The sequence below is a fragment of the Podarcis liolepis genome (assembly GCF_965112155.1).
Source record: "Podarcis liolepis genome assembly, chromosome: Z".
Taxonomy (NCBI): domain Eukaryota; kingdom Metazoa; phylum Chordata; class Lepidosauria; order Squamata; family Lacertidae; genus Podarcis; species Podarcis liolepis.
In genome coordinates, this window is record NC_139570.1 from 22,541,647 (window position 1) to 22,569,203 (window position 27,557).

Here is a 27,557-nt window from a genome sequence, read left to right on the forward strand (position 1 = left end):
CCAACTAGAGCTTCAGTGATCACCAAGCTGTACATTTTCATGAGTCAGTTTGATCACTGGACAGAAAAATCTGTCCCTAAAGTATTAGCTCAGTTGCCTCCGGCTGTGCAGATGATCAGACAATGGGCTGTAAATTATCCTGCAAATAATCTTTTGCAATAAGGCAAACACACAATGATTTAATATACGAGCCCCTTAAACTTATGGCCCTTTCAGCTTGCAAAATGGGACAGTTTTGCTCAGATTCAAAAAACATTCCAAATAACCCCCAAATTAGTAAGTAACCATCTGTTCTGGTGGCTCAACACCTTCCATGACCATAAATTTCAATCTCAGCAACATTAACAAGGGATTTACTTGGCAGAAAGAAGCTCCACCTTTGGATTATGGGGAGTCAAGGTCAGTACAAAAAGGTCCTTAGGTGGTTTTTATTACTAGATGTAGCTGATTTTGACAGGCAAACTCAAGAGGCCAAGATTAACTAGTGCCTGAATTTTAAATCCCCTCTCTACTGTATTGCAAATTCAGCTCCCCCCAACCCTGCAACTTTACTGATTACAAATGAGATCCTTATATTTGTCAGCTTAGGAGAAGTGTAAATAAGGGTCCCACTTCTGATGGTGCTCTGCACTACTGCAGAACACAATGTTTTACACGTTGCTATAAGATGGCAGAGTGAAGGCTGAAAGTTTAAACAAATCAAAGCAGTGATGGGGAAACTGTGATCCTCTGTATATTTTATTGGTCTGCAACTCACATCAGCCCCAGGCAGCAGGGCCAATTATCAGGGACTCATAGTCCAACAATCTGGAGGACCACAAGTTTCCTATCCCTGAATTAAACACCACACATACATCCATAAACAGAGGAACATAGAAAACTGCCTTATACTGAGTCAGACCAATTGGTCCATCTAGTTCAGTTTTGTCTATTCCGAGTGGCAGAGGCTCTCCAGGGTTTTGAGCAGGAGCTTTTCCCATCCCAACCTGGAGACAACAGGGAATGAACCTGGGGTCTTCTGTGCCTTTTTTTCACCTCTCCATAGTCATTTTTAAAAAGCCTAAAACTAAAATGTCCCAAACATTTTAGCCTTATCCCATGGGAAATGTGTACTCTATCATTTGGGTTGACATAAGAATGCAAGAAGAGCCTGCTGGGTCAGGCCAATGCTGGGTCAGTACCCCATCCTGTTTTCACAGTGGCCAACCATATGCCTGTTGGGAATCTGCAAGCAGGGGCCAAGCACCAGAGCACTCTCTCCTCCTGTGGTTTCCAGCAACTCGTATTCAGAAAGCGTTGCTGCCTCCTACTGTGGCGGCAGAGCATAGCCATCATGGCTAGTAGCCATAGATGCGGTCAGAGGCAGTGGTGATTCCTGCTGGGTCAGTGATGATTCCTGCCTTGTGGGACGGAAGAGTTAGGTCCCTTACAACTCTACAGTTCTGGAATCTATGAATACCAGTTGCTTATGTTCTTATAGAAGGTGCACTCTTATCATTTGGGTTGGCATTTTCCTTCATCTTCCCCATCTCTGCAATGTCCTTTTTTGAGATGGGGAGTGGCTGAAATTGTACACACCGTTGCTTATTTAAAAGGCTTCTAGAAATCTTTTCAGGCGGGTCACCCCTCAAACCATAAAACTGAACAATAAACAACGAAAACACAGGGAAATCTAATTATGTCCAAAACGTACACAAACCAGCACAATGATAAAAGCAAAGTAGTGCAATCTAACTCCAAATGAGGCCGTGCCACAAATTCATACAAAGGCCCAATGCTAGTGGCTCAGTCTCTTTTCTGACAATCCTGAATATGATTAATCATCATTTATATAAAAAGGAATAACTGAGTCTACAGGTGTTGTTGGGCTCCAACTCCCATCAGTTCCAGACAAGCAAGGCCAGGGGACAGGGATGAAGAAGAAGAAGAAGAGTTTGGATTTGATATCCCACCTTTCACTCCCTTTAAGGAGTCTCAAAGCGGCTAACAATCTCCTTTCCCTTCCTCCCCCACAACACACACTCTGTGAGGTGAGTGGGGCTGAGAGACTTCACAGAAGTGTGACTGGCCCAAGGTCACCCAGCAGCTGCATGTGGAGGAGCGGAGACACGAGCCCGGTTCCCCAGATTACAAGACTACCGCTCTTAACCACTACACCACACTGGCTCTGGTGGGAGCTGGAGTTTAGAGGGCCGCAGGGTCCCTGTCTTGGATTATATGAATGCTTTTTAAAGGCATAATTTCAACAAGACTCTGTTACAAACATACAAACAGGAAACTGTCTGTAAACAAATTTCTCTACATGGATGGCCAGTTGCCATCACCATCATCATTATTCAACTCTCATTACCCTTTACTATGCTGTTCCTACAAAACAGCATCTACACAAACACTCATTTTGAGCTTCAAACTACCTTGTGAAGTAGGGCAAGCTTAGAAATGGGGGATAAATTTGATTCAGTTAGTATTTAAAGGTGAACCTAACAAGTTTTCCAAAACAATATACGGACTGAAACACAGACACGTTTTGAAATCAGCACCATTCCAGATTTGGCAATGTTGTTTTCCAAAGAAGTAATGCGTACCCAAAATGCATATATCAGTTAAAAATAACATTAAAAAATTCATTAGGGATAATTGCTGAGCATAAATGTACAAAGTTCCATTAAAATGTTGATTTAAAAATGTGATGTGGAAATTTGGAAAACTGAACTTAAGATTGTAAAAATGAGAGAAACTGACACTAACAGATGTACCCATTTCTAGTAAGGCTAGATTGGCCCAAGGTTATTCATTGAGCTCCAGGGATAACTGAGGATCAGAACTCTGCTTCAACTACTATACTATGCAACAGTAGTTCCTCCTTCTCTCTGTCACCTGATGGTATTTCTCTGTCTTCTTCATAAAGAGGACTTCCTACTTGGTTGTTCTTCCTTTTGCTTCTAATATAGTCAAAGAAACCTTAAAAACATATTTTTAACCTCTCTTGCAAGCCTGGGCTTGTTCTGAGCTTTGCCCTGCCTAAGCTACTCATGCATTCCCTTTCTTCATGATTTCCCCTTTATTCCATTTGTTATACATGCCCTTCTTAAATTTCAGCCCATCTGTAAGTTGCTTAGGTAGCCATGCCAGTTTATTTAGAGGCCCCCCTTTCCTTTCTTGTTGGAATTGTCTGCATTTGTGCCTTCAGTATTTCACCTATAAGAAACACCCATCCATCTTGGCCTGCCTTCTGTTTGAGTAGTTCTGACTATGGGATCTTACCCAGTAGTTCCTTAAGTTTTTTGAAATCAGTCCAGTGTGCATGTCCGACTATACTCAGATTTCCCTTGCCTGCTTATAACAAAATCCAAAAGGGCATGAGCACTTCCTCCAAAGGTTCCCAGTACTTCCACTTCATCAATCAGTTCTTCCTTGTTGGTTTGGATTTGGATTTGATATCCCGCTTTATCACTACCCTAAGGAGTCTCAAAGCAGCTAACATTCTCCTTTCCCTTCCTCCCCCACAACAAACACTCTGTGAGGTGAATGAGGCTGAGCGACTTCAGAGAAGTGTGACTAGCCCAAGGTCACACAGCAGCTGCATGTGGAGGAGCGGGGAATCGAACCCAGTTCACCAGATTACGAGTCCACCACTCTTAACCACTACACCACGCTGTTGGTGAGAACCAGGTCCAAGGGAGATGACCCCCTTGCCGCTTCTTCCACCTTCTGGGAGATGAATTTGTCAGTGAAGCAATGAAGGAATTTGTTGAACTTTACATTCTTGGCAGAGTTTGAGTTCCAACAGATATTGGGGAAATTGAAGTCTCCCATGACTATTCTATCTCTCCTTTTTGAATGTTTGACAATCTGCTCTAGGAAGGCATCACCCAAATATTCAGTCTGGCTTAGAGGTCTACAGCAGACACCCACAGTAAGGTCACTGTTGTTTCTGTCTCCTACATGTTTTACCCATATACTCTCAATCTACCTTCCATACTCCATACTCATCTCTTCATGAGTGTGCACTTGTGAACTCACCACTCAGTTCTGCCTCGGGTTTTCTCCTCAGTCCCTGACAACTGACTTGCACCATGGATTCTGATTCAAAATGCAAAAATGCTCAAAGAGGGTATGAAGCAAAGCTGGTAAAGGGTGTGGCTGGTGAGAGAGTTTGGTCAAGTGCTAAGGGCCAGATGGACAGGTATGGAGGGCTGTATTTGGCTCCTGGGCTTGAGCTTCCTCACTTGTGGGCTTTGAGATTGAAGGTCACGATAACTCTTGTGCTTTGGAGAAAACCCAAAAGCCAGTGTCTTAAAAGTTCTTGTTCATTTAACAACAACAACACTTTACATCCACCCCAAGGCTGGAGGGAATGGCTATTCTTAAATCAACAACATCTTAATTATGGAACTGTTAATTTTATTTTATTTGCATTTATATCCAGCCAATGGGTCCTCTATGTCACAGCAGAGTCAAAGTTAAGTGTGGCTTAGTTTTAAGAAAGCAAACCATCCAAAATTCAAGCAATTTAAGATAAGCGTTCTGCTTTTGTGTGAGAGGTTGTGTGATCCTGCCAAGGTTCAAGGAGATACAAAGGGGCACACAGTCAATCTGCCAAAACCTCTGGCAACTGCATGCAAAACGGTTGCAAGGTCTCTGCATTTGAGAACTGATCTAAGCCTGATATGAATGGATGTGAATGGGAAAATTTCTCAATTGATTTTTGTTTGCTTTGGCTAAAGCTTTTGGGCATTCATCCAGCAAAACAGTAACAAGGGACTTTTCAAAGTGTTTCAACGAAACAATCTATGCTGAGTGGAAGGGTGATTTGAGGATCAAATTCCCACTTATATTCTACTTCATTCATGTATTACCCTAGTTAGTAGTAGTAGTAGTAGTAGTAGCAACAGCAAATTACAAATGGAATCATACCAGCATGGAGTGCTCATAGTAGCCCATATAATCTCAGTCATGTTTACTATACTTACCAAGTAGTTTAGTAGTTTTATTCCCATATTCAGGGAAGGGACAAAGCTTAGTGACAAAGCAACGGCACTGTGTGTGGAAAGTTCCAAGTTCATTCCCCAACATCTCCAGGTTGCACTGCTAGAGAACCCTGCCTGAAACACTGAATAGCCACTGTCAGTCAGTATAGACAACACTGAACTGCATGGACTGATGAGTCTGACTTGGTATGAAGCAACCTTCTATGTTCATATCCTGGTGAGATGCTACTAGTCAGTGTACCATAGAAGTAGGGAACATTTTCTGGCCAGAGAGCCAGATCTTCATCTCCTCCACCCCATAGGGCATCATAGTGACACCAGGTCCTTTCCTTTGTTTGAGGTCCAGATTCTTGCTACTTCAAAGCAAGCAAACTGTGGGACTGCTTACAAAGGGCTTTAAAGCTACCCCACTCCAACTTCTCCTTCAAACCTCTGTAGCTTGAATGAAAAGTGTGTGTGTGTGTGTGTGTGAGAGAGAGAGAGAGAAGGTGTGCTTTAATCCACCCATCATCTTTACCCTAATAAATGCATTTTTGTACACATGACTTGGATGGAGAACTGCATTTCAAAATTCAGAGAAATGTGAATTTAGGGTGGCTGCATTTTTTATTGCATAGTGTTTTGGAAAATCAAAATTAGGTAGGTTTGCCTTTAGAAAGGAAAATAATAATAAAAATTATTCCCAGTATCCAGGCAGATCTTGGTGCAGTCATTCCTGCTTGCATGTTACTTTTGCATACAAGCAGAGTGCCTGAAGAGGGCCACGGTTTTAGCCCAAACAGAACGTCCCTTTTATCTCTTCCTTCCTTCAAGGGCCGCAGAGGCTAAACATGGTGGGTGAAGCCAATCAAGAACCTAAGAATATTTTACTGCCCAAGAGGATGTCATAGTCTGATGCTCTGCTGAAGCACCACACAGAATAGCAGCTAGTCCCAGTGGGAACATCCCTGTGTCAGGAGACAGGAACCCCTGGAGCTAGAAATTATATATTATCCTGGCTTGGGCCTGACTTGAGGCATGACATATTATGTTACCTGGTGCTAAGCTGCTTAGCGCTTGAAAGGCTCAAACCAGCCCTTTTAATTGAGGCAGATGCAAATATGAAGCCAGCTGAGCTGGTGTAAAAATAGAGATGTATGTTTGGCCCTATGACCACCAGAAAAGTTGGCAGCTTCTGCACTATTGAAGCTTTCAGACTGGCTTCAAAAGGCACTTCCATGTAGAACTGCACTACAACAATCCAGCATGGAAGTACCCAAAGCATGGGTGGCTGAAGCCAAGTCTTCTCTAGGAAAGACCCTGGCTGCCTTATGAGCCAAATGTGATAGAAGGCACTCCTAGCAACCACTGCCAATTGGGCATCCAGGGATGGCAAAGGTTTAGGGAATACCACCAAGCCAAGGAACCACTGAAGACCAGTATCATATTTCTCCATCCTTATCATTTAGCTCAGAAGGATGTCATGCCTGGTGGTCTCAAAAGCTGCTAAGAGTTCCAGGAGAACCAACAAGGCAGAGAACTCCCCCAATCTATCCTTCACTGCAGGTGACCCATCAAAGAAATCAAAGCAGTTTCTTTTCAAATACCAGTCTTAAAGCCAGACAGGAATGGATCTAAGCAACTGGTTTAATTCAGAAAACCTTGAAACAGAGGCTAATGGGAAGGCAGATTTTCCCCACTGTTTCAGATGTGTACTTCCCTCCCATACCATCAGGCTATTCTTGTCCCCCCCCCCCCATTCTTTAGACTTCAGAGCCTTTCCACATATGGGATAATGGATTTACTCTAATTTCCCTGGAAAACAAAAAAACAGAAATATCAAATCCCTGATTTTATGAATAGTGAATACATATGGCCCAGGGCTGTGTTTCAAACTTTTCCTTTAAACTGTGGCCTTTGGGATATGCCTGCTGGAAATTAAACAAATAACTCAAAATGCTGACGAGGTTTGCAGTTGTACGATGCTATCCCGGAACTGGGGACAGAGAACAATTTAGTGGTTATACATGTATAAATTCATAGACGTAATCACTTGACCCTGCGTGTTTATTCTGCAGAATTCAGGGTCACGAAGGAAGCAGTCCAGTGTCCATCAAATCTGAAAATAATCACAAGATTTACAGACTTCAGGTTAGTCATCCTAGAATCAATGTTTTTATAGGGAAAGTTTTGTATTTCCCCCCCTCCTCTACCCCCTTAATGCTTAAATTATTACTCCAGTTTTATTCCAGTTTCCTAGAACCCAGAAGAATGTTTGCAAATGGAAAACCATTGAGCGTTTGCAAAATCAAAAGAAGGTGTAGTTCTCCATCTAGAGGCACTATGTCATATTCCCAGCCTGCAGGGATACCAAGTTTTTGTGCACCCTTAAGCAAAATACCTGGCTGGAGGCATCCTAGGTGTCATGCAAAAAGATGGCATCCATCTTCAGAAGAGAGGACAAAAGAGGCCACTAACTTGGATAAATTGTGTATATGCTCATTTATATGTATAGACAAACATTTAGAAATTGTTACTGTTACAACATGAACCAGCCCACAGCCTGCAGTCTTCATCAGAGGGTCCACTCTACGTGCCTCATCCAAGGGGGGTACATGAGAATGGGCTTTTGCAGTGGTGGCCCCAATTTTGTGGAACACTCTCCCCAGGGAATGTCAGAAACAGCCTTGGTTTCAAAGGCACTTCCCAGCCAATGAATGCACACAGGACAGCAGTAACTCTTTATTGTCAATAAAATCACTTCTGCAGCTCTGGAAGCCTATGCACACCAATCCAGCATATAGGCAGCTATTCCCAGGTCTGCTCTCCTTGGAGCAGTTGCAGCAACTGGAGACCACTCCCAGTTTATGTACCTTCTCCAGACGAGCTGTGCATACGTAGTCAGAGACTACATCTGCATGAAAGCTTCTTTGGCTCCTCTCACTTCAATTCTCTATTGGTTCTGGAAGACAATGGTGCAGAAGAGGCTGGGGAAGAACCCGGCCCTGCACTTACTTGGCACGCCTCTTCCTCCAGTTATGAAGCTTTGCCTGTCTCTGATTCTTGCTTCCTGGCTGGGACAGATCCCCACAGCCTCCCTTCCCCTGGTGCAGACACCAAGGGGGATGCATGAGGCCCCCACAGTGCCCATGGGCTCCACTTTGGGGATCCAAGCTCAGAAGAGTCAGAAGGGAAGCTGGGGTAGAGCCAGTGTATGGATCCTTTCCATCCTGAAGGCCACATTCTCTTCTGTGCAACCTTTTGGAGGTCATATGTCAGGCAGGACAGGGCAATATAAATTTCCGCTTTGTACAAATTGCTTGTTTCTACACACTTACACACCCCTCTCTGTCCTTCATCCAGGTAAGCAAGACTCATTTGGAGAGTTTAAGGGCACATTCAAGCTGGGCAAGGACACTAAAGCAATATCTGAAACAATGCCAGCAAGGTGTGGCCTGGGGAAAGATGGTGTGGCTCAAGAGTATGTGTGAACCACGGATAGTCCCACAAGGGCCACACAGAGATACTTTGAAGGTTGCATTTGGCCCCTGGACCTGATGGTCCTGACCCCACTGTGTGGCAAGCAGCGCAAGTTGGTCTGTTAAAGAAAATGGGGCACTGCCACACCAACCTCAGTCTGCCACCACCTGCTCACCTTCTTACTTAAAACGAATCCAGGAGGTGGCATTGGCTGTCCTGTTTGGCCTTCCTGTTTGGGCTGAGCAGGAGTGATCTTCTTGGCTCGGACTTCCTGATTCATTTCTGAAAGCTGTCTATCACTCAGCCTTGACAAAGAGAAGGTGATCCTTCAGATATGTCAGCCTTCTCCAATTTGATGCTATCCAGACATGCTGGCTGGGACTCATGGGGGTTGTAGTCCAAAAGACGTTGACAACCCCATGTGCCTATCTTTTGGTTTCTTCAAAACAGCTGAGTGAATACACAAAGTAAATAAGTGTAAGGAGAAAACAGCTTGAAATGAAGTAGCCCCAAATAGTTGCACAATTCCTTGTCAATGTCCTGTGACAGTGCCCTGGACGTTGACCTTGGAAAACTGTTCTCTTGTTGCCTATGGATTGAGCTGCAAACTTTATTATGTACATCTCATTTGTTTTTCTTTCTAAAAAGGAAAGCACACAGATGAGTAAACTCAATTTAGAAGGAATACTGGTAAGCCGTCCAATGTAATTTGATTTAAAAGTACTGGATTATACTAGCATTGTAAGAGTAACCTGATCCCTTTAAATTTTTTTTTTAAGTGAACTTGGTCATTCTTTCTCAAAACCTTTGTATGAAACAACTTTTATCAACTTGTGACCAAAAAAAAAAAAGTTGGGTTTTTTGCTCATAGCTTGGAAGTAGTTAAATAAATTAAATGGCTTATTATTCAGTTGCTTAATTTTTTCATACACAAAGGCCTGGTTGTTTTGCTCATGTGGGATGGATTCCATCAATAACCTTTCTGTCAAAGCCCCATGGAATTGAATGGGAATTAAATGCTTCCCACTGACAAATACTTTATACCGTATACAGTGGTACCTCGGGTTACAGATGCTTCAGGTTACAGACTCCGCTAACCCAGAAATAGTACTTCAGGTTAAGAACTTTGCTTCAGGATGAGAACAGAAATCGTGCAGTGGCAGCGGGAGGCCCTATTAGCTAAAGTGGTGCTTCAGGTTAAGAACAGTTTCAGGTTAAGAACAGACCTCCAGAGCAAATTAAGTTCTTAACCTGAGGTACCACTGTACTTTTTTTCTGCTCCACTGCCAATATCTTAGCAATGACAAGAGATGGAAGCTCTTACAGCAGTGATGGCTAATGCCCATGAATCTACTAAATCTCATTTTAAAGTGGGGATGGGGAACCTGTGGTCCTTGGGTTCCAGCTCCTACTAGCCCCACCCAGCATGGCCAGTGGTCAGGGATGATTGGAGTTGGGCGTCCAGTAACATCTGGAGGGCCACAGGTTACTGACTCCTATTTTAATTTAAGCAAAAGGCTATCACTCCATCTTGTGGCAGTGAACTCCATGAATTAAGTATGCATTGTGCAAAGAAGGAAGTGCATTGGTTTGCCTTTTCTGAATCTACTGCTCATCAATCTGACTGGGTGACCCCCAAGTTCACAGGGCATTTCTGCACTAGGCTTATGTTCACATCTGTGAATTGAAATGCTGGAAGGTCATTTCCCCCTGCTGTGTTTCCAAGTCGCTTTCTCCCATTGCTGTTAGCATCAGAGTAAGGGCAAGGATACCTTCACCTGATGACTTCTTTTTGCATGCCAAGCAAAGCTTTCATGTGCACATGTGCAAAAGTCTCCTCTTTGCAGCACAATTCCTTGTGGTTTTCGAATCACAAGGAAGCTGGGCTGAGGGAAGGCACATCAAAGAGTATTCTTCTAAAAGCAACAGGATACAGATGGCTTATCATCACTATCATTATAGAATTTATTGCTCACCAGTCACCTGAAGATCCCAGGGCAGGTTACAACAATCAAAGCACAAGATTATACAATAATAAAAACAGTTTAAAACAACTTAAAATTACAAGAATAGGGAAGCAGGTGCTTCAGTAGGTGCTGAAAAGACAGCAGAGATGGTGCCTGTCTATGCTTTAATGGGAAGGGATTCCAGAAGGCAGATGCCACAACACTAACAGCCCAATTCCTATATTGTGCATCCAATCATTGGTGCTGCCCAAATGCCCAGGAAAATGCAAACACTAAAAATGAAGGCTAGGACAAGCATTCCATAGATCAGGAGCAGAAAAAGCCAATTCTCTTGTTGCCAGCCTTCAGGCTTCCCTTGCATGTGGCACACAGAGGATGGCCTCAGGTGATGATCTAAGGGTCCAGGTGGGTCAATACAGAGAGAGGTGGTCCTTAAGTATCCTGATACCTGTTCCTTTTAAACTGGAAATGACAAGGGTTGGACCTGGGGCCTTCTGCGTGCACTCTGGTACTCAGCTATGGAGGCCACACTCTCTTCAGGCCCAGCAACAGCATTCCTACTTTGGGGAAGAGGCTGTCCTGTCCCTGTCACATAATCAGACCACAGCGAAAGGTAATGCAGATGCAGCCTCCCTCATATTGTTCCTCCACTAGTATAATTATCTCTTCTCCTACCAAACTCTCACATTATCCTGAGTGGGGTATGGGGGACAGCAAAGGGACCATAGGGAAGAGGAGGGCAGAGGAGTCCACAGCTGCATCCTCTATCACAGCTGGAGACCTTGTTAAAGAGACACAGTGCTCCTCTGTGTTATGACCTGGCAACTCTGCAAGGAAAAACAGGACATGTATAAGGTTAGAAAGAAGTGTGTGTATTTCTCTGTCCTGGAGCTTGGACAGTTGCTGCCTTTCATGATTGACAGTACTAGGGCAGATGGAACACTTAATCTGCTTCGGCAAATTTCAGTGGCATTGCTAGATGATGTGGCAAAATGTCATCTTGGATTATTGTAGAGATCTAGAAGCTAGAAGTGCTTTCTTATGCAGTTCCTAAATCTCTACCATCATCAAAAGACACCCTTGACCTGTGTCATCTGGCAATTCTAGGGAACTTTGCTGAACCAGATTAAGCGTTCCATCTGCCCCAGTCATGAATGGAAGCAACTCTCCAAGGTATAGATGAATCTGTCTATCCTTGGTCTGTGTTGCATATGCAGGTGTTCACTCATAAGTCCTTTCCAATCTGTTTATGAGTTAGCCTGCAATGAAAGAAACAACAGATCCACATTAAAGCACACATTTGAATGAACATTTAGTCACATATTTTTAAAGACCTTTCTTTGCAAAATACACATTTCTACAAGTATTTTTGTTAAATAATATCTGGTTATTGGAGATATAAGGAAAAGTATCTATACACAGTGTACTACCCAGTTGCTTAGTAGGAAGTAAACCTGCTCTTGCCTTTCAGTGACCTGACCAATGAGTGCAAAAGCATTGGGATGACTGACAAATGTTGAACTTTTCTTTATTTCTTATTTTATATGGCCAAGGCTGGATTAAGACATGCTGAATCCCAAAGCTATGCCAAGTTTAAGAAATCCCATAGCATTATAAAAAATGTATAGTATTCTAACACAAATGACAATGAAAATAGAAATGAACACTTGAACTAATTATTTTTGTAATATAAATTATAGTCATTTCTGCACATACTAATAAGCAAAATATGAGGTGGGAAAATCACTTAGCCATTGAGTATATTTTTGCCATGTCTGAATGATACTGTTTGCTTCTGACTCTGTTTTTGCTGTTGAGTTTTTTAACCATTTAGGTAAAAGTTGCAATTCAGTGATTTTTTGCCAGTTAGATGTGCCTCATAAGGCTCACCCACATTTCAAGAGGTGCAAGAGGTTTTTCTTTCAGCCCGCCACTTTCTCGGGGGAAATCCGTCTTTTACTGCTGAATCAGAACAAATGCCAATCTACAGAAAACCAGATTGATATTTGTTCTAAATCAATAATAAACCATGGGTATTCTGAGTGGTATCTGGTTAGGAGGGGGGACGGGACCCCTCTTGAATTCATGCCTAGAAATCACTGCACAGATGGAAGTGTGGACAAGCCCATAATCTGAGGCTCTAAACTGTGTGTAAATGTGGCACCATATACAGTGGTACCTTGGGTTAAGAACTTAATTCATTCTGGAGGTCTGTTCTTAACCTGAAACTGTTCTTAACCTGAAGCACCACTTTAGCTAATGAGGCCTCCAGCTGCCGCTGCGCCGCAGCTGCACGATTTCTGTTCTCATCCTGAAGCAAAGTTCTTAACCCGAGGTAATATTTCTGGGTTAGTGGAGTCTGTAACCTGAAGCATATGTAACCTGAAGCATATGTAACCCAAGGTACCACTGTACAGAGCTCTCTCTCATTATTGCCTCATGACCAAGTATTTGTAGCTCAGAGGAATACTGCTCTTGAACATGGAGCTTTCATCTAACTGTGTGACAAATAGCTATTGGGAGGCTCCATCGGCTAAATGAATTTGTCTAATCTCCCTTTAAAGCCACCTAAGTTTTGTCCCATCACTGCATCTTGTGACAGCAAGCTCCATATGAATTGCATGTTGCCTAAATGATTTCCCTCTCTCCTGGATCAACTGCCTGTCAACTTCATGAAGTAGTCGTGACTTCTAATATTATGGGAGTAGGAGGGTTAAATAGAAAATGTCTCACAACCACTTTATCTACACCATTTAAAACTCTATAGGTCCACCATAAAGGATTACTGAGAAGGATGTGCACAAGAAAGCCCATTGGAGATTTTTGTTGTTACAGTGGTGCCCCGCAAGACGAATGCCTCGCAAGACGGAAAACTCACTAGATGAAAGAGTTTTCCATTTTGGAGGTGCTTCACAAAACGAATTTCCTATGGGCTGGCTTTGCAAGACGACAATGTCTTGCGAGTTCCTGCTGGTTTTTTTTCCTCCCCCCCTTTTTCTAAGCCGCTAAGCCGCTTATCAGCTGATCCGATCAGCAGATAAGCCGCTAAAAGCCGCTAATAGCGCTAATCCGCTAATCCGTCAATGGGCTTGCTTCGCAAGACGAAAAAATCGCTAGACGAAGAGAATCACAGAACGGATTATTTTCATCTTGCGAGGCACCACTGTATTGGGTTTTTAAATGGGAAAACTTTAAGTTTTATATGAATACATGAAATGGAAGTAGGCAGAGATGGAGGAGAAATTTGATTCTGTTTGCATTAATTATTATTGTTGTTGTTGTTTAGTCATGTCCGACTCTTCATGACCCCATGGACCAGAGCACGCCAGGCACTCCTGTCTTCCACTGCCTCCCACAGTTTGGTCAAACTCATGTTGGTAGCTTCGAGAACACTGTCCAACCATCTCGTCCTCTGTCATCCCGTTCTCCTTGTGCCCTCAATCTTTCCCAACATCAGGGTCTTTTCTCTTCTCATGAGGTGGCCAAAGTATTGGAGCCTAAGCTTCAGGATCTGTCCTTCCAGTGAGCACTTGGAGCTGATTTCCTTAAGAATAGATAGGTTTAATCTTCTTGCAATCCATGGAACTTTCAAGAGTCTTCTCCAGCACCATAATTCAAAAACATCAATTCTTCGGTGATCAGCCTTCTTTATGGTCCAGCTCTCACTTCCATACATCACTACTGGGGAAACCATAGCTTTAACTATACGGACCTTTGTTGGCAAGGTGATGTCTCTGCTTTTTAAGATGCTGTCTAGGTTTGTCATTGCTTTTCTCCCAATAAGCAGGCGTCTTTTAATTTTGTGGCTGCTCTCACCATCTGCAGTGATCATGGAGCCCAAGAAAGTAAAATCTCTCACTGCCTCCATTTCTTCCCCTTCTATTTGACAGGAGGTGATGGGACCAGTGGCCATGATCTTCGTTTTTTTGATGATGAGCTTCAAACCATATTTTGCGCTCTCCTCTTTCACCATCATGAAAAGGTTCTTTAATTCCTCCTCACTTTCTGCCATCAATGTTGTGTCATCTGCATATCTGAGGTTGTTGATATTTCTTCCAGCAATCTTAATTCTGGCTTGGGATTCATCCAGCCCATCATTGCATGATGAATTCTGCATGTAAGTTAAATAAGCAGGGAGACAATATACAGCCTTGTCATACTCCTTTCCCAATTTTGAACCAATCAGTTGTTCCATATCCGGTTCTAACTGTAGCTTCTTGTCCCACATAGCAATTTCTCAGGAGACAGATGAGGTGATCAGGCACTCCCATTTCTTTAAGAACTTGCCATAGTTTGCTGTGGTCGAAACAGTCAAAGGCTTTTGCTTCGTCAATGAATAATAATAATAATAATTATTATTATTATTATTATTATTATTATTATTATGGTGAACCTATCTAATTTGCATTTTCCAAAGAAATGTGTGAACCAAAACACAACCATCCTTCTAAAAACTGCACTTCACTGAATTTTGCAGTGCAGTTTTTCAGTCAAGTAATCTGCACAAAAATGCATATAGTGTGCATAAAATGCACATATTCGTGAAAATAACATAGAAATGCATCATATTAGGGAGAACTGCTTTGCAAAAAAATTGTGGATAGTAAGCAAGATGTGATGTGGAAATGTGGAGAACTGAATTTAAGATTGGAAGAATGAGAAACTGAGAGAACGAAAAAAATGACAGATTTACCCACCCGTAAGAGTAGCACCAGTTGCACTAAAGATCAGACTATGTTAATGACACATTGGATAGACCTACATCACAACAGGATTAGCTTGAAGTCCTTCTCAGAGGAGAAACTCCCAACCCCTCCTCCCCAAATTTGAGTGTGCTCCTGTCTCCAGCTGTGCGAAATGTTAAGCGGCATGAAAACCCATCCAAGCAAATTAGCAGAACTTTGGAATGGCTAAACAGACCCCCAAAGGTCGCCTACAGTATAGTGCAGCTGAAAAGAGGAAGAGGCTGACAGCGGTGTGCAAACTGCCACTGAAATTCGTTTTGGAACTTGAGGGTTATGATCCTCTTAATGAAAATTTGACAAGATCCCATCAAGACAGACAGCTGTCACTGCTTTTAATTTTCTTTTTCTTTTTTTTTTTTTTTTTTAAAGTTAACAATATATCAGTTATAACATTCATTCCCCCAGCTAGAAAGGTTAGGCATCTGGGCCTGGAAAAAAAATGTTTAAAAAGAAATGGTCACCCCTAGAGACTCCACGGCCTGGAAATGATTTCACTGAACTGCTATGCAGATGGATTAATTCCAGTACTGTAAAGTCAACATGGCCGAACACTAGCTATATCACAGTCTTCATTACTGTGGTCTGGATCAGGTTTGATGAAGTAATTTCCCTTGGGTTTAGCACTTAGGAAGCATATAGGGCGTCCTTCTCGAATTTGATTTGAGAGTTGTCCTCCCCCCACTCTCCTCCCCACCTTTCCAGCTAAATTGGGCTTTATCAGTTGCACATGGACCTCTATGGTTTGGAGGAGTTTCAAACGAGGGCCATATGTTTTGTGGCATACAATGCCCAAACAATTGGATGCATGAAATGAGATTCATTTCTTGCTTTTCTCCCTCTCCCTCTCCCTCTCCCCCTCCCGTCTCAGTCATAGATGATAGAATTAATAACAAATGATACAACACTCCACTGAAGCATGTTCATATGGGGAGAGCCAGCTCTGTGGGGTCCTTGGTTCTTTGAGGCGGATCCTACCTCCACAAAGAAAAGGGAGCACTTCATTGCTAAAAGCTCACAATCACCCAGGGCTTTGAATTCTGATCCACCTGTTCTTTATAGTAATGATCAATGGCAGTAGTGCCTCTGGGGCAGGACTTTGGGACAGGAGCTCAGGGCCCCATTCAGCAGACTGAGCAGGCGTGCTGCCGAACACAGCACATTTTGAAGTGTGTAAAGTAATACACGAGATCATCTTAAGAGATCTCCACCACCAACACCCGCCACACCATTAAGTTCAGAGTCTAGGGTTACTTAACTGCACTGCTTTGTCAAAGCAACACAAAACAGAGTGAAATTGTATCTATATATTTTTATTGGGTCAGTAAGTGCAAATGCATGACATCCAAAACGGGTTCTGTATCCAGCACAGCACAGAAGTGAATGTCCTTTAAAACCTAAATCTACAGTCCAGATCAGTGATGTAGAACAGCTCCATAGAAGGCAGAAGAACAGACTATTTGCACTCAGCTAAGAAAGTAAAACTGTCTGAAAAATTATTCTCGTGGTCATCAGTATCAGGCCTCAAGCCATAGATAGACAGACAGACAGACAGACAGACAGACAGACAGACAGATAATGATGATAGATGATAGATGATAGATAGATGATAGATAGATGATAGATAGATAGATAGATAGATAGATAGATAGATAGATAGATAGATAGAGAGAGAGAGATATAGATAGATAGATAGATAGATAGATAGATAGATAGATAGATAGATAGATAGATATAGATGATAGATGATAGATGATAGATGATAGATGATAGATGATAGATGATAGATGATAGATGATAGATGATAGATGATAGATGATAGATAGATAGATAGATAGATAGATAGATAGATATAGAGACAGATAGATATAGATGCATAGATATGTGCCCCCTGCTTCATCCCCCATCCAACCATTTAAGGTGAGGAACCTCCAACCCTTGGACTTAATTAGGCCCACCAGGCCTCTCCATTTCACCAAACCAAGACCATCTGCTCTACACCTGATATCTCATGTGGATGTGGGTCAGATGTGGATCAGGTAAAAGCAGAACTGGGCCAAAGGCATTTTGCAAGCACCTGGAAAGTGCTTCTGCACGGTGCTTTGCAAGCACTGATAATCAGCTGGCTGCTGGAGCTAGCAGCCACAGAGCCTGCAACCATGAGCAGAATAGACTTTTCACCTCTTGTTGTTTCCTCACTCAGCATTGCCCCCTCCAGCTGACTTTCCATCCACAGGGAGCAAATATAGTTGCCTGCCTCTTTTCTCTTTCAGGGCATGTTGGGCTGATTCTGAGCAGGAAACACTCTTGGGGTGGGGGTGGGTTTAGCAGCGTTTTCACCCTCCAGTTTGCTGTCTGGTTGCTAAAACTTGAAGTCTCCTATGACTGCTTTGTAAGAAAGAGGGGAATGAGGCCAGGAGAAGGGAATTCATGTCATTTGAGGGTCACAATCAGTTTGGCCCCGAATCTCTTCTATTTAGTGAGATCATACAAATGAGACTTCAAGAAAAGCAAAGTGCTAGCAGGGAGAATGGTGTCAGATGACCATGCTACTGTCTCCTGCACTGTCTATGAGCTCGAGGGTAAACTTCTTCTTCTTTTTTAAAGTGTTTACTAATTTTCCAATAAGAACATCCAATTAACATATCAAATCAAATCCAATAAAAATAAAAAAATAAAATAAAAAGTCCAATTGTCTTCCAAAGACAGTAAACTTCTAAAGTGGGGAGTTTCCTGTCCCTGTAGAAGCTCCCCACATTGTTTAGGCTGTGCCTAGATCATATGGGGGACCCTCCCACATGACACAATTTTAAGAAATTGCATGGATCAAAGAACTGTGAGAACTGTGGTTTATTTCCTGAGAGCTGTTGGAGGATATAATAATAATAATAATAATAATAATAATAATAATAATAATAATATTTTTATTTATACCCCGCCCTCCCCAGCCAAGACCGGGCTCAGGGTGACTAACACCAAATACAAAAACAATTGATTGAAATACAACTTTAAAAACAAGATTAAAATACAGCCTCCTTTCAGTAGAAACTCAAATCAAAAACTTGGGGGGGGGGGATGAAAACATCAAGTCTTCACCGAGGCTAACTATCCAGACTGGTCCTACGTGGGCCAGAAAAAAGCCAAGAAAATCCCCAAATAGGAGTTCCATCACAGAAGGAGAGAGGAAAAAAAAGAAAGAGTGGGAGGGGATCATTAATTCCAAGCCAAAGGCCAGGCGGAACAACTCTGTCTTACAGGCCCTGCGGAAAGAAATCAGATCCTGCAGGGCCCTGGTCTCATGAGGCAGAGAGTTCCACCAGGCCGGAGCCAGAGTTGAAAAGGGCCTGGCTTTGGTTGAGGCTAATGTGACTTCCTTAGGGCCCGGGACCTCTAGGGTGTTGCTATTTATGGACCTTAAGTCCTCTGTGGGGTTAAGGTACCTCACAGAGCTACAATTCCCAGAATCAACCCCTCTTCCTAGGAAATTCTGGAAACCATAGCTTTGTGAAAGCAATAAGAGTTTCCTAACAACTCTCAGCACAGTTAACAGATTATACCTTCCAGAAGTCTTTGGGGAAAACCAAGGCTGCCATTACAATTTTCATAAAAGCCACTTCTGGAACTGTAGTGGAATATAGCACAAGTTTAGTGTTCATTTCTGTGCTATTTGCTTCCAGAAGAAAGCCATTTGCAAATAATATGGGAGTGTGAAAATTGCACTATATTCCACTTTTGCAGTGTGTGGATAGCTCAAATATGTGAAAATTAGCAGCAAGGGACATGTTGTGAAAATGGAATAAACTGCCATGTGAATGCAGCTCATGACTGCCTAAAGTGGTATGATACTACTTTAACTGTGTAGTGCAGATGGAACCTCAGTTAAAATAATCAGCATATTAAACTGACAAGAAGAACAGTGGAAAACAACATTTTGGTGCTGCCAGTTGGGGGCTGAATATTGGCTGTTCAGATATCACAAACAGGAAATTGTGTGTGAGTGTGTGTGTGTGTGGTTTTTTAAATTTGTCAGATTTCCCTCAGAAACGGTAAATCCAGATTAAATGGCAGTAAGGGGGGGAGGAGATATGGGCTGGCAATTGTTGTTGTCTCATAGTTTTTTACATAAATGTGTGACAGGATGGAAATAATAAGAAACATTAAAATAGAAGAACAATAACCTAAAATGCTCACCCACAGATTTAAAAAACAAACAAAAAACAGGTCCACTCTGCCCCATTAAAAGTATGACTACAGAATGGGCTATAGGCACTCTCGATTGTTCTCCAAAGCAAGGACCAAAAGCCTGGGTAGATAAGCATGTTTTTGTCTGTGCCAAAAAACAGACTATGATGGCACAAGGCGTGCCTCCCTGGGGAACCACCATTGATAAGGCCTGTTCAATGTGTAGCCATCCTCTGTACCTCCCTTGGAGTGGCACATAAAGAAGGGCCTCAGATGGCCAACACATGGTCCGTGTTGGTACATGTGGAGATAGGTGGTCCCTGGGGGATTGGAGTCTTGAGTCACATTTTAAGGCCAGCGATGCCATGTGACACTGTGAGAAATATGCATGCTTGAGGAGCACTGATCCCTCAATGAACACCAGTGGTGGTGCCTATAGGGGATGGTAGACCAGAAAGCAGAGAGGCCAATGGCCAATGGAGCCAGAGTCAGTGGTGGGCAGAGGCAACTAATTCTAGTTTTGTCCCCATCTTCTTCTCTGCTGTGTTGTACAAAGGAAATGCTGAGACAGAGGAAGAGGAAGCTGACAGCCAGGGCCACCCCATGGACTAGATGTAAGTAGGAAGACAGGCAGCTGGGGGCTGGCTGAGAGCAGACTTTGCCCTACAAACTCCAATGGGTCAGCCTCCCCTGAAAACTCCATTCTTGGAAGCAAGCTACTTACTCTCCACTGGAGCATATCCTAGTAACCTGCAAATCCTTCAGCAAGCAGGTATGTGCATATAAGTGTTGCAGCCTTCCCCTACTAGTCATGATTTAAGGATGCCTCAGTGTTACTTTATTATATTTACTTTGGTTTTATTTTTATAGCCACTCCTGCTTCCTCTAACTGAGAAAAGCATTTCTCCATTTTTATATTGTTCCTCTTTTCAAACCTCTGGGAGGTAATCAGTCAGTTCAGGAGTACTGAGTCAGGCTGAGAGATAGGGCTGTTTCCCCAAGGACCCATCTGAGAAGACACAGAAGTTCCTGGTGAACAAGGAACAAAACAGATCTCTTGCAAACAGAAATAACCGTCCAGCGGGTGAGCTGGGAAGGTGTAATGGGAACATATGATGGAGCATCTGTGATTTATTAGCTGCACAGAAAATGCATCTTTCCTGCACCAATTATTTTGCTTTCATCACTAATGAGAAAGAGGCTCAGGGGTCTGTTGCTCATGGCAAATTCAAACAGCCTCCCACGCATACTATGCATGCACATTTCTCATGCGCTATTGCGCATTACATTAAACAACAAATAATACATACAAGGACAATTCATTAGGACAGCAGCAAAATGCTCAAAAATAGGGCTGGAACTAATTTGAAGGGAAGGAGGCAGAAACAATCTCAAAGCAAAACTTCCTTACTCAAATTTGCCTGTAAGAATTCAAACTTATATTGTCCCAATATATATTTCTCTGTGTGCATATATAGGCTTACTTTTCTTCTTCAACAGCATCAGCAGCTTATTTTCCCAGAACACCTCCCAACACAGGTATAAGCTGTCTTGACACACGTGCAACGTGTGTGAAAGAATGTACATTTGCACAGCTCATTGATCTGTGCACACAGGTGCACAGGTGCAGTAAGTGCTCATAAGGGCCTCTGTATTTCCTTTTCTGCAAATGCACTAGAGTCTAACTGTAGATCACCATTTTAGATTTAGCAGCCTATAACGTAGGCTGCCATATTTCAAAAGGTGAAAATCCAGACACAAAAGCTGTTGGGCAAAATCTCAAAACCAAAATACCTTTTAAGGAAATTCGCCAAAATTGACATTACCGACATGGGTTTTCTTATGTCCAGATTTCCCCGGACATTTCAGGGATTTCGGCCCGGACACAGTTTCTGACGGCCTAATTCTGGCAATGTCCGGGAAATTCCAGCTGTATGGCAACTCTAAGATAATGATGCAAAACCTAGGGCCACCATGAGGATTGATGATGGTATCAAACCAAAATGAAATGAAGAAATGAGTGTAGCAACATCAAAACACAAACTCCATCAGTGATAAACATCCCCTATTTTGATAAAAGATAAACACTTCATCAAATTACTGTAATTAATGTGATGTACAAGCAGTACTGTTATACATTTTACCCCTTCTGGTGCAAATATGAATGAAACCATATAATCATTATATAATGACACACACATTTGATTCCCCATATTCCAGAATGTTATAAACAGGTAGTTTCCAAAATTTGCCTTTTGATGGCCTGAAACTTGTATGCCAAAAAAGATGCCAAAAAAGGGGCATCTTTTAGAGAAGGAGATATCAACTAATAAAGATAACTTTCTAACACATGGTTGGGTTTTGATGAAATAGAAATCTGGTGAAAATGTTGCCTCAGATACACCATATCTAAACTGACAAGATGAAACTAAAACAGTTCTTTGGATCCCACAGTCCCCTTAAACTCAGTGAGACTTACTACTAAGTAGGCATGTCTAGGATGGCACTTAACATTTTTTGAAAGTTCCTTTCAGATTCTAATCTCAAAATCAGCATTTGAACATATTCAGAGTTCAAACAGTTGATCATAGATTCCCCCCTAATATATGTTTCTTTGTAAGCAGATTGCCTAATATACACATTTTTGCAAATCAATTTCATTTTTATAATGCATTTGTATACACAATTTTCACTAATATGTCCATTTCCATACACATTATTTGGCTAGAAAACTGCATGGCAAAATTCAGAGAAGCGTGGTTTTGAATGAGGGCTCCGTTTCAGTTTGCATATGAAACAGTGAGAACTGAACTGAATCTCTCTCTCTCACACACCCCTAAATCTAAACGAGCACTATCCCTCCTATCAAGCAGAAACTCTCCTAAATTTCAGACACCATTGTCCATCATTCACTGGCTGCTCTAAATTTAAGTAGGAACTGGAGAAATACTTAATACATCATCCATACTTCTTCAGAAGAACAGCTGTCACTTTAAGGTTTCTGCATTGTTAGATGGGCATTATTCTCATACTCCGTCCAAAGTGAGCTTTTGCTTTTGTGTTGATACAGTGCTAGAATATATACCGTATTTTTCGCTCCATAAGACGCACCAGACCACAAGACGCACCTGGTTTTTGGAGGAGGAAAACAAGAAAAAAATATTCTGAATCTCAGAAGCCAAAACAAGAGGGATCGCTGCGCAGTGAAAGCAGCGATCCCTCTTGCTGTTCTGGCTTCTGGGATAGCTGCGCAGCCTGCATTCGCTCCCTAAGTTGCACACACACTTCCCCTTACTTTTTAGGAGGGAAAAAGTGAGTCTTGTAGAGCAAAAAATACGGTAATCCCATATCTGAGTACCTCTTTCAATACTAAAATTTATTTATCCAATTTTGTGGGATTCTGCAAGATGGATGACCCAGAAGAAACCAGAATTAGACTTTATAAACACCCGTATAAATTCACTGACGAGAGTGTTTTCAAGTGTAAGATTGATTGTTATCTTCTCTGCTATTTTATACCACTTTAATTTTTGTACATTCTGGCATACATCACTCTCCAACTTGATAATAAATGGAGCTTTGGATATGAAATACTTATTACAACAATCTTATTTTTAATTTTTTTAAAAGCAGTTTTTGTTCATGTTCATGAATTTAAGATGCTTCATCAGATCTTCTGCTGTTTTATGCATTCTGTTTTAGTTTGGGTTGCTTATTTGTAGGTTGATCATGGTTGCTGTTTTTGTTTTAGATATGGCTAAACAAAATCACATTAATTTTTCTCTCACTTGTAGAGTGTAGCAAAGTTCCAGAGCACTTTCACAACACCTAATGTCAGAACAAGCACAATTGACTGTATCCAAGGCTGTCCTTTTGTTCACAAAAGAATCTTCGGCTCACAAAATCTGATTTTGCTCCTTGCCATAGAACACCAATATGAGAAAAGTGAAACTAAATCCACAAATGTCGTTCTGCTAGTGTAATACACTTCATGGAGTTGCTTAAATATGCCAATGTATGAGAATTGTTATTGAACCAAATCTACCATGGTACTTTATTTTTTAGCATTTATGCAATGAACTACACTGAGATCTATGGTTGAACGGCAGTATACAAATTTAATAAATAATAATTTGTAGAACAGCAATCATGTCTATTTTCTCTGCATTTATAATTCGTTGGTTCCAACCCTATAATCTGGATCCAATGCAATATCTACTCAATGGGAAGTTCACACATTTGGGTAAGTGTTCTCAGTTAGGGGTATGTGTTTCTCCCTGCATTGCCTTGCTTCATCACTACAAACTTATTTCATCCCACCATTCATTTGTTTAAGGAAGGAGGGGAAACATAGGACTCTGGTGGCAGCCATCATTTCTACTACCATCCAGGACCAACTCAGAAAAATGCAACTTGCATTTTGAATGGGAAATGGCAGCTGCTAGAAGCAATGAATGAAGTCAGTTCTGCTGCTGCTGCCACCAACCCCCCCCCCCCCAAAAAGATAACAAACACAGGTAACGAAAACTGTGCCCATTGTCCTGCTTTTCACCCAACACACACAATGAGGCTCTTAAATGTAAGAAAGAGTTCTTTATTCAAGCAAGTAACAGCACAGGATTAGCAGCAGACAGAGTTCAAGAGGCACAGTTCTGGAGTTTAGGGATCAGGCAAGATGTACACAACTGGACAGAAGCAACAAAGGTGTCCCAACAGTTCCCATGCCCTACCACCAAGCTTTTAAAGATACAGTGTGACGTCCTCACTCGAAGTACTTGCTCGCTTTGCAGCAAATGTGTACTTCTCTGGGCGATAAAAACACTTTAATTGTGCTCTGGTGTGCATTTGAATCTCTCCTGGGGCGGGGAAGGAACAGTCTGGATGCATCGCGGGTGTCTTAAGAGATAAGAAATGAATGAACGGGTAAGCATGCTGATCAAGCCTTAGTTTTCAGAAAACAGAGATACATGAAATGGCACGTGGCAACTCCTTACAACAGCAATTCAAGTTAGTTCATCTAACAACTGCTATCTTTATTTATTATTTATTTTTAAAGTGCCTTTTCTTTGCTGTCAGAAGCAATACGACTTTCAGATGCTGAACATATGCAAACGCTTGGCAGGCACTTAGCCTCCTGTTAGAACAATAGCGACTGAACACATGCACAGGACAGCCTGTCATTCCCACGGTCCTAAATTTAAATGAGACTGTTGTGCTTTATATTGCTCATGGGGATATTCCTTTAAGATTGTAAAGTTTTAATGTTTCTGCTGGCTCAATTCTCCCCATCGCAGTTGGTTGACTTACACTGGGATGAGGAGACAATTGAGGATGCTGCTTTCTGTTCCGAGAACTTGTGGTTGTCATCAGTTTATTTACCTCCAGGGGCACAGTTTGTGGTCAATAGAAAATTTCATTGCCTCCAAAAAGACTCAGTGGAGGTCCAGCTTCCTGTCCATTCCAGTCAGGGGATTTCATCAACAATTTCATTTGCAGAATTCCTTGATACTGATAATTCAAGATCAATTTAATTTAACTGTCCCAGGAAGAGTAACATAAGTTCTTTACAATTTCCTGAACCGAAATGGTTTATATTACTAACCAGAATGTAGGTATTTTTGGGGTTTTTTTAGTTGGGTGTGTGTGGATTCTAGAGCACATTTTCCTAACTTGAGAGTGCTTACAGCATTCCCCCCCAAAATGTATATGTTCTTTAATTCGAGTCCATTTATTTATTTAGTAAGAGATCTCCTTATCAACATAGTACATAATAAACAAAAGCATTCAAAAATTATAATAAATTGTATAAGCAGCATGGTTAAGTACTCCATAAAAGTGACTTAAAAAATCTCAGGGAAAAGGGTGAGTTTTTAACTGGCATCTTAAATTATGCAGAATTGGGATGAGACACAACACAGTGAGAAGGTCATTCCAAAGGAATGGTGCCATCACTGAAAAGACTCTTCTGCTTTCACTTGAACTACAAATGAAGATACTTGTAAGGAAGAGGCTTGGACCCCAAGACAATTTAAGGAAATGAATGGAAGCAAATTAAAATTTCCCAACTTGCCCTCTTCTGCCCACCCTCAGTGGCCACAACTACCACTAGAGATGGGTACACACTTTCTGAGATAATATACAAACTGAAACACAGCCACCTTGCAGAATTTGTACCTCTCTAAAAATTGCAATGCAATTCTCCAAAATTGCATATGAGCATGCATAAAAATGCTTGTATTTGTGAAAATAACATACTGAAATGCATTACATTATGGAAAATTTCTTTGTGAAAATGTGTATATTAGGGGGCATTGCCTACAAAAATGTGTAAGTGAGAGGAGAAATTAATACGTACTAAAATGCTGGTCTTTCTTCAAGAAAATGCCAAAATGATGCAGAAATGTGGAGAACGGAACCTAAGACAGGAAAAAATGAGAAACAGAGAGACTCAGAAATGAATATATTCACCCTTCCCTTTCCTGTTTCCTGAACACTGTGGAATAAGACACAATAAATGTTCTTTCTGTTAACTTTCTTAAGGTATCATATCTTAGAATCAAAGACCAATTTTCAGTGATTCCCTCTTGCTCAGTAGCTCCCATACCCCAGCCCACATTGTTCAGGGCAACCACACAGGGGACCCCCCAGGGGCTAATCGGGGTAGGGGGTTAGAATGTTTGCAGTGGGGAGAAGGGAATGGGGGAAATTATTCTAGGAATTTCCTTATCTTATTTTAGGATCCAAGTCAGGTTTTTTTTGGGGGGGGCAGAGGGTGGAAAGTGTAAATGTATTGCATTTGTCGATTTAAGAGTATATCTGAAAGTCAAATTTTAGCAGTGAAATTTCAAATGTTTTAATTCTTTTTTTAAAATGCTGAATTTCAAAGTATCATTACATTTACCTCTGATCCCCCACATGCCATTGGACTCCAAATCCAACTGGAATTGGATATTTAAAGAAATTAATACAGCGACAAGTCAGGTGGTTCTTCTTATTCCACATCAGAACAATTGGGATTGGGGAATTACTACTTCATTTATTGGTTCCTATTGGTTTAGGCAATCCAGGACTCTCAAATGTGGGGTTTAATGTTACTCCTTGAAATTGCACTGCAGTTATCGTGTACTGGCAAGAAGTCACAATGAGAAGATGGTACATAAAAATTTCATATTACTGACTGCTCGACTAGAAATTGCAAAAACCTAGAAGCCGACAGTTAGCTTAACCTTTGAGCAATGGCTCCATGAATTTTGGCACATTGAAGGAAAATTAACATTCCGTATAAAATTAGCCAAAGTAAAAGCAAAACCTTTTGACCTTTTTTCTCTCCCTGGATTCCACTCATGAAATATGCTAAGGGAGACATACACATACAAGGCTCTTTTATCTGCCTTCCTGAGACTGTTGAACACCATCTGAAATGGCTTTTGTCCTCTGCCATTTGGACGCTGTAATTTCTTTTGCTTTGGATATCCTCAGGAAGCTTTTCAACTGCTTGTTCTACTGTGAGGGTGGGGTGGGACTTACCTGTTTCTATATTGCTATTTTCTCATGAAAACCAATATACTACACAGTATATACAGTACAGCTTTTGGGCAGGGGCACTCAAGGGTAAGCAGTACCGGCACCCAGTTTTCCCTAGAAGAAAAGCACTGGTTTAAAATGTGGCACTCGTAACAACTTCATGGTGAGTACCGGCACCTTTTTTCTAGAGGAAAAGCACTGTATATATCTCTCTCTTATAATCCTGACCATTGGCCCTGATGGTGGGGCTGTTGGGAGCAGGGCCGTTTTAAGCATATCCGGCGCCATGGTCCAAAGCTCCCTCTGGCAGCCCACCCCACCCATCGTTTCCCAGAGTTGTCGACCTTTTTTAGGGAGCTGGAGGAGGTGGGCAGTGGCTGGAGGGCAGCTCCTCTGGTGGGAAAGAGGCGGAGGCTGGACGTGGTGCCTCCCGGTTCAGCTGACTGCTTCATGCTATGGAGGCTCCGGGCATGGTGCTGCTTTGGCACAGGTGGCATGGCGGAGGCAGGCAAGGGCGGTGAGCTGATGCCGGGAGGCAGTGCGTCCAGCCTCTGCCTCTTCCCCGGCGCCCTCCAGAACTTGGTGCCCTGGTGCCCAACACCACTAGCCTCTAGGGTAAGATGCCCCTAGTTGGGAGTCAAATGCATACAATATCTGGGGGACCTCAGGGCCCACATCCCACATTACTCTAG

General features: G+C 42.1%; 1 protein-coding gene across 5 annotated transcripts in view; it reads right to left on the reverse strand.

Moving 5' to 3' along the window:
• Positions 1 to 1,211: 1,211 nt before the first annotated feature.
• Positions 1,212 to 27,557, reverse strand: part of LOC310698083 (uncharacterized protein) — a 72,658-nt gene continuing 46,312 nt past the window's right edge. Inside the window, exons 3-5 of one of the 5 annotated variants that reach the window (XR_014521293.1) lie at positions 25,697 to 25,757; positions 4,974 to 5,105; positions 1,212 to 1,396 (exon numbers count right to left, since the gene is read on the reverse strand). Coding sequence is in view for 4 of the 5 variants with exons in the window: in XM_083484843.1 (XP_083340969.1) it covers positions 24,104 to 24,237; positions 25,697 to 25,757 (195 nt within the window). In the remaining variant the exon portion in view is untranslated. Of the gene's footprint in view, positions 1,397 to 4,973; positions 5,106 to 6,682; positions 6,786 to 6,977; positions 7,090 to 11,600; positions 11,677 to 23,919; positions 24,238 to 25,696; positions 25,758 to 27,557 lie in introns of those variants that run through there. The other 4 variants (XM_083484845.1, XM_083484844.1, XM_083484846.1 and 1 more) reach the window with 4 other exon arrangements.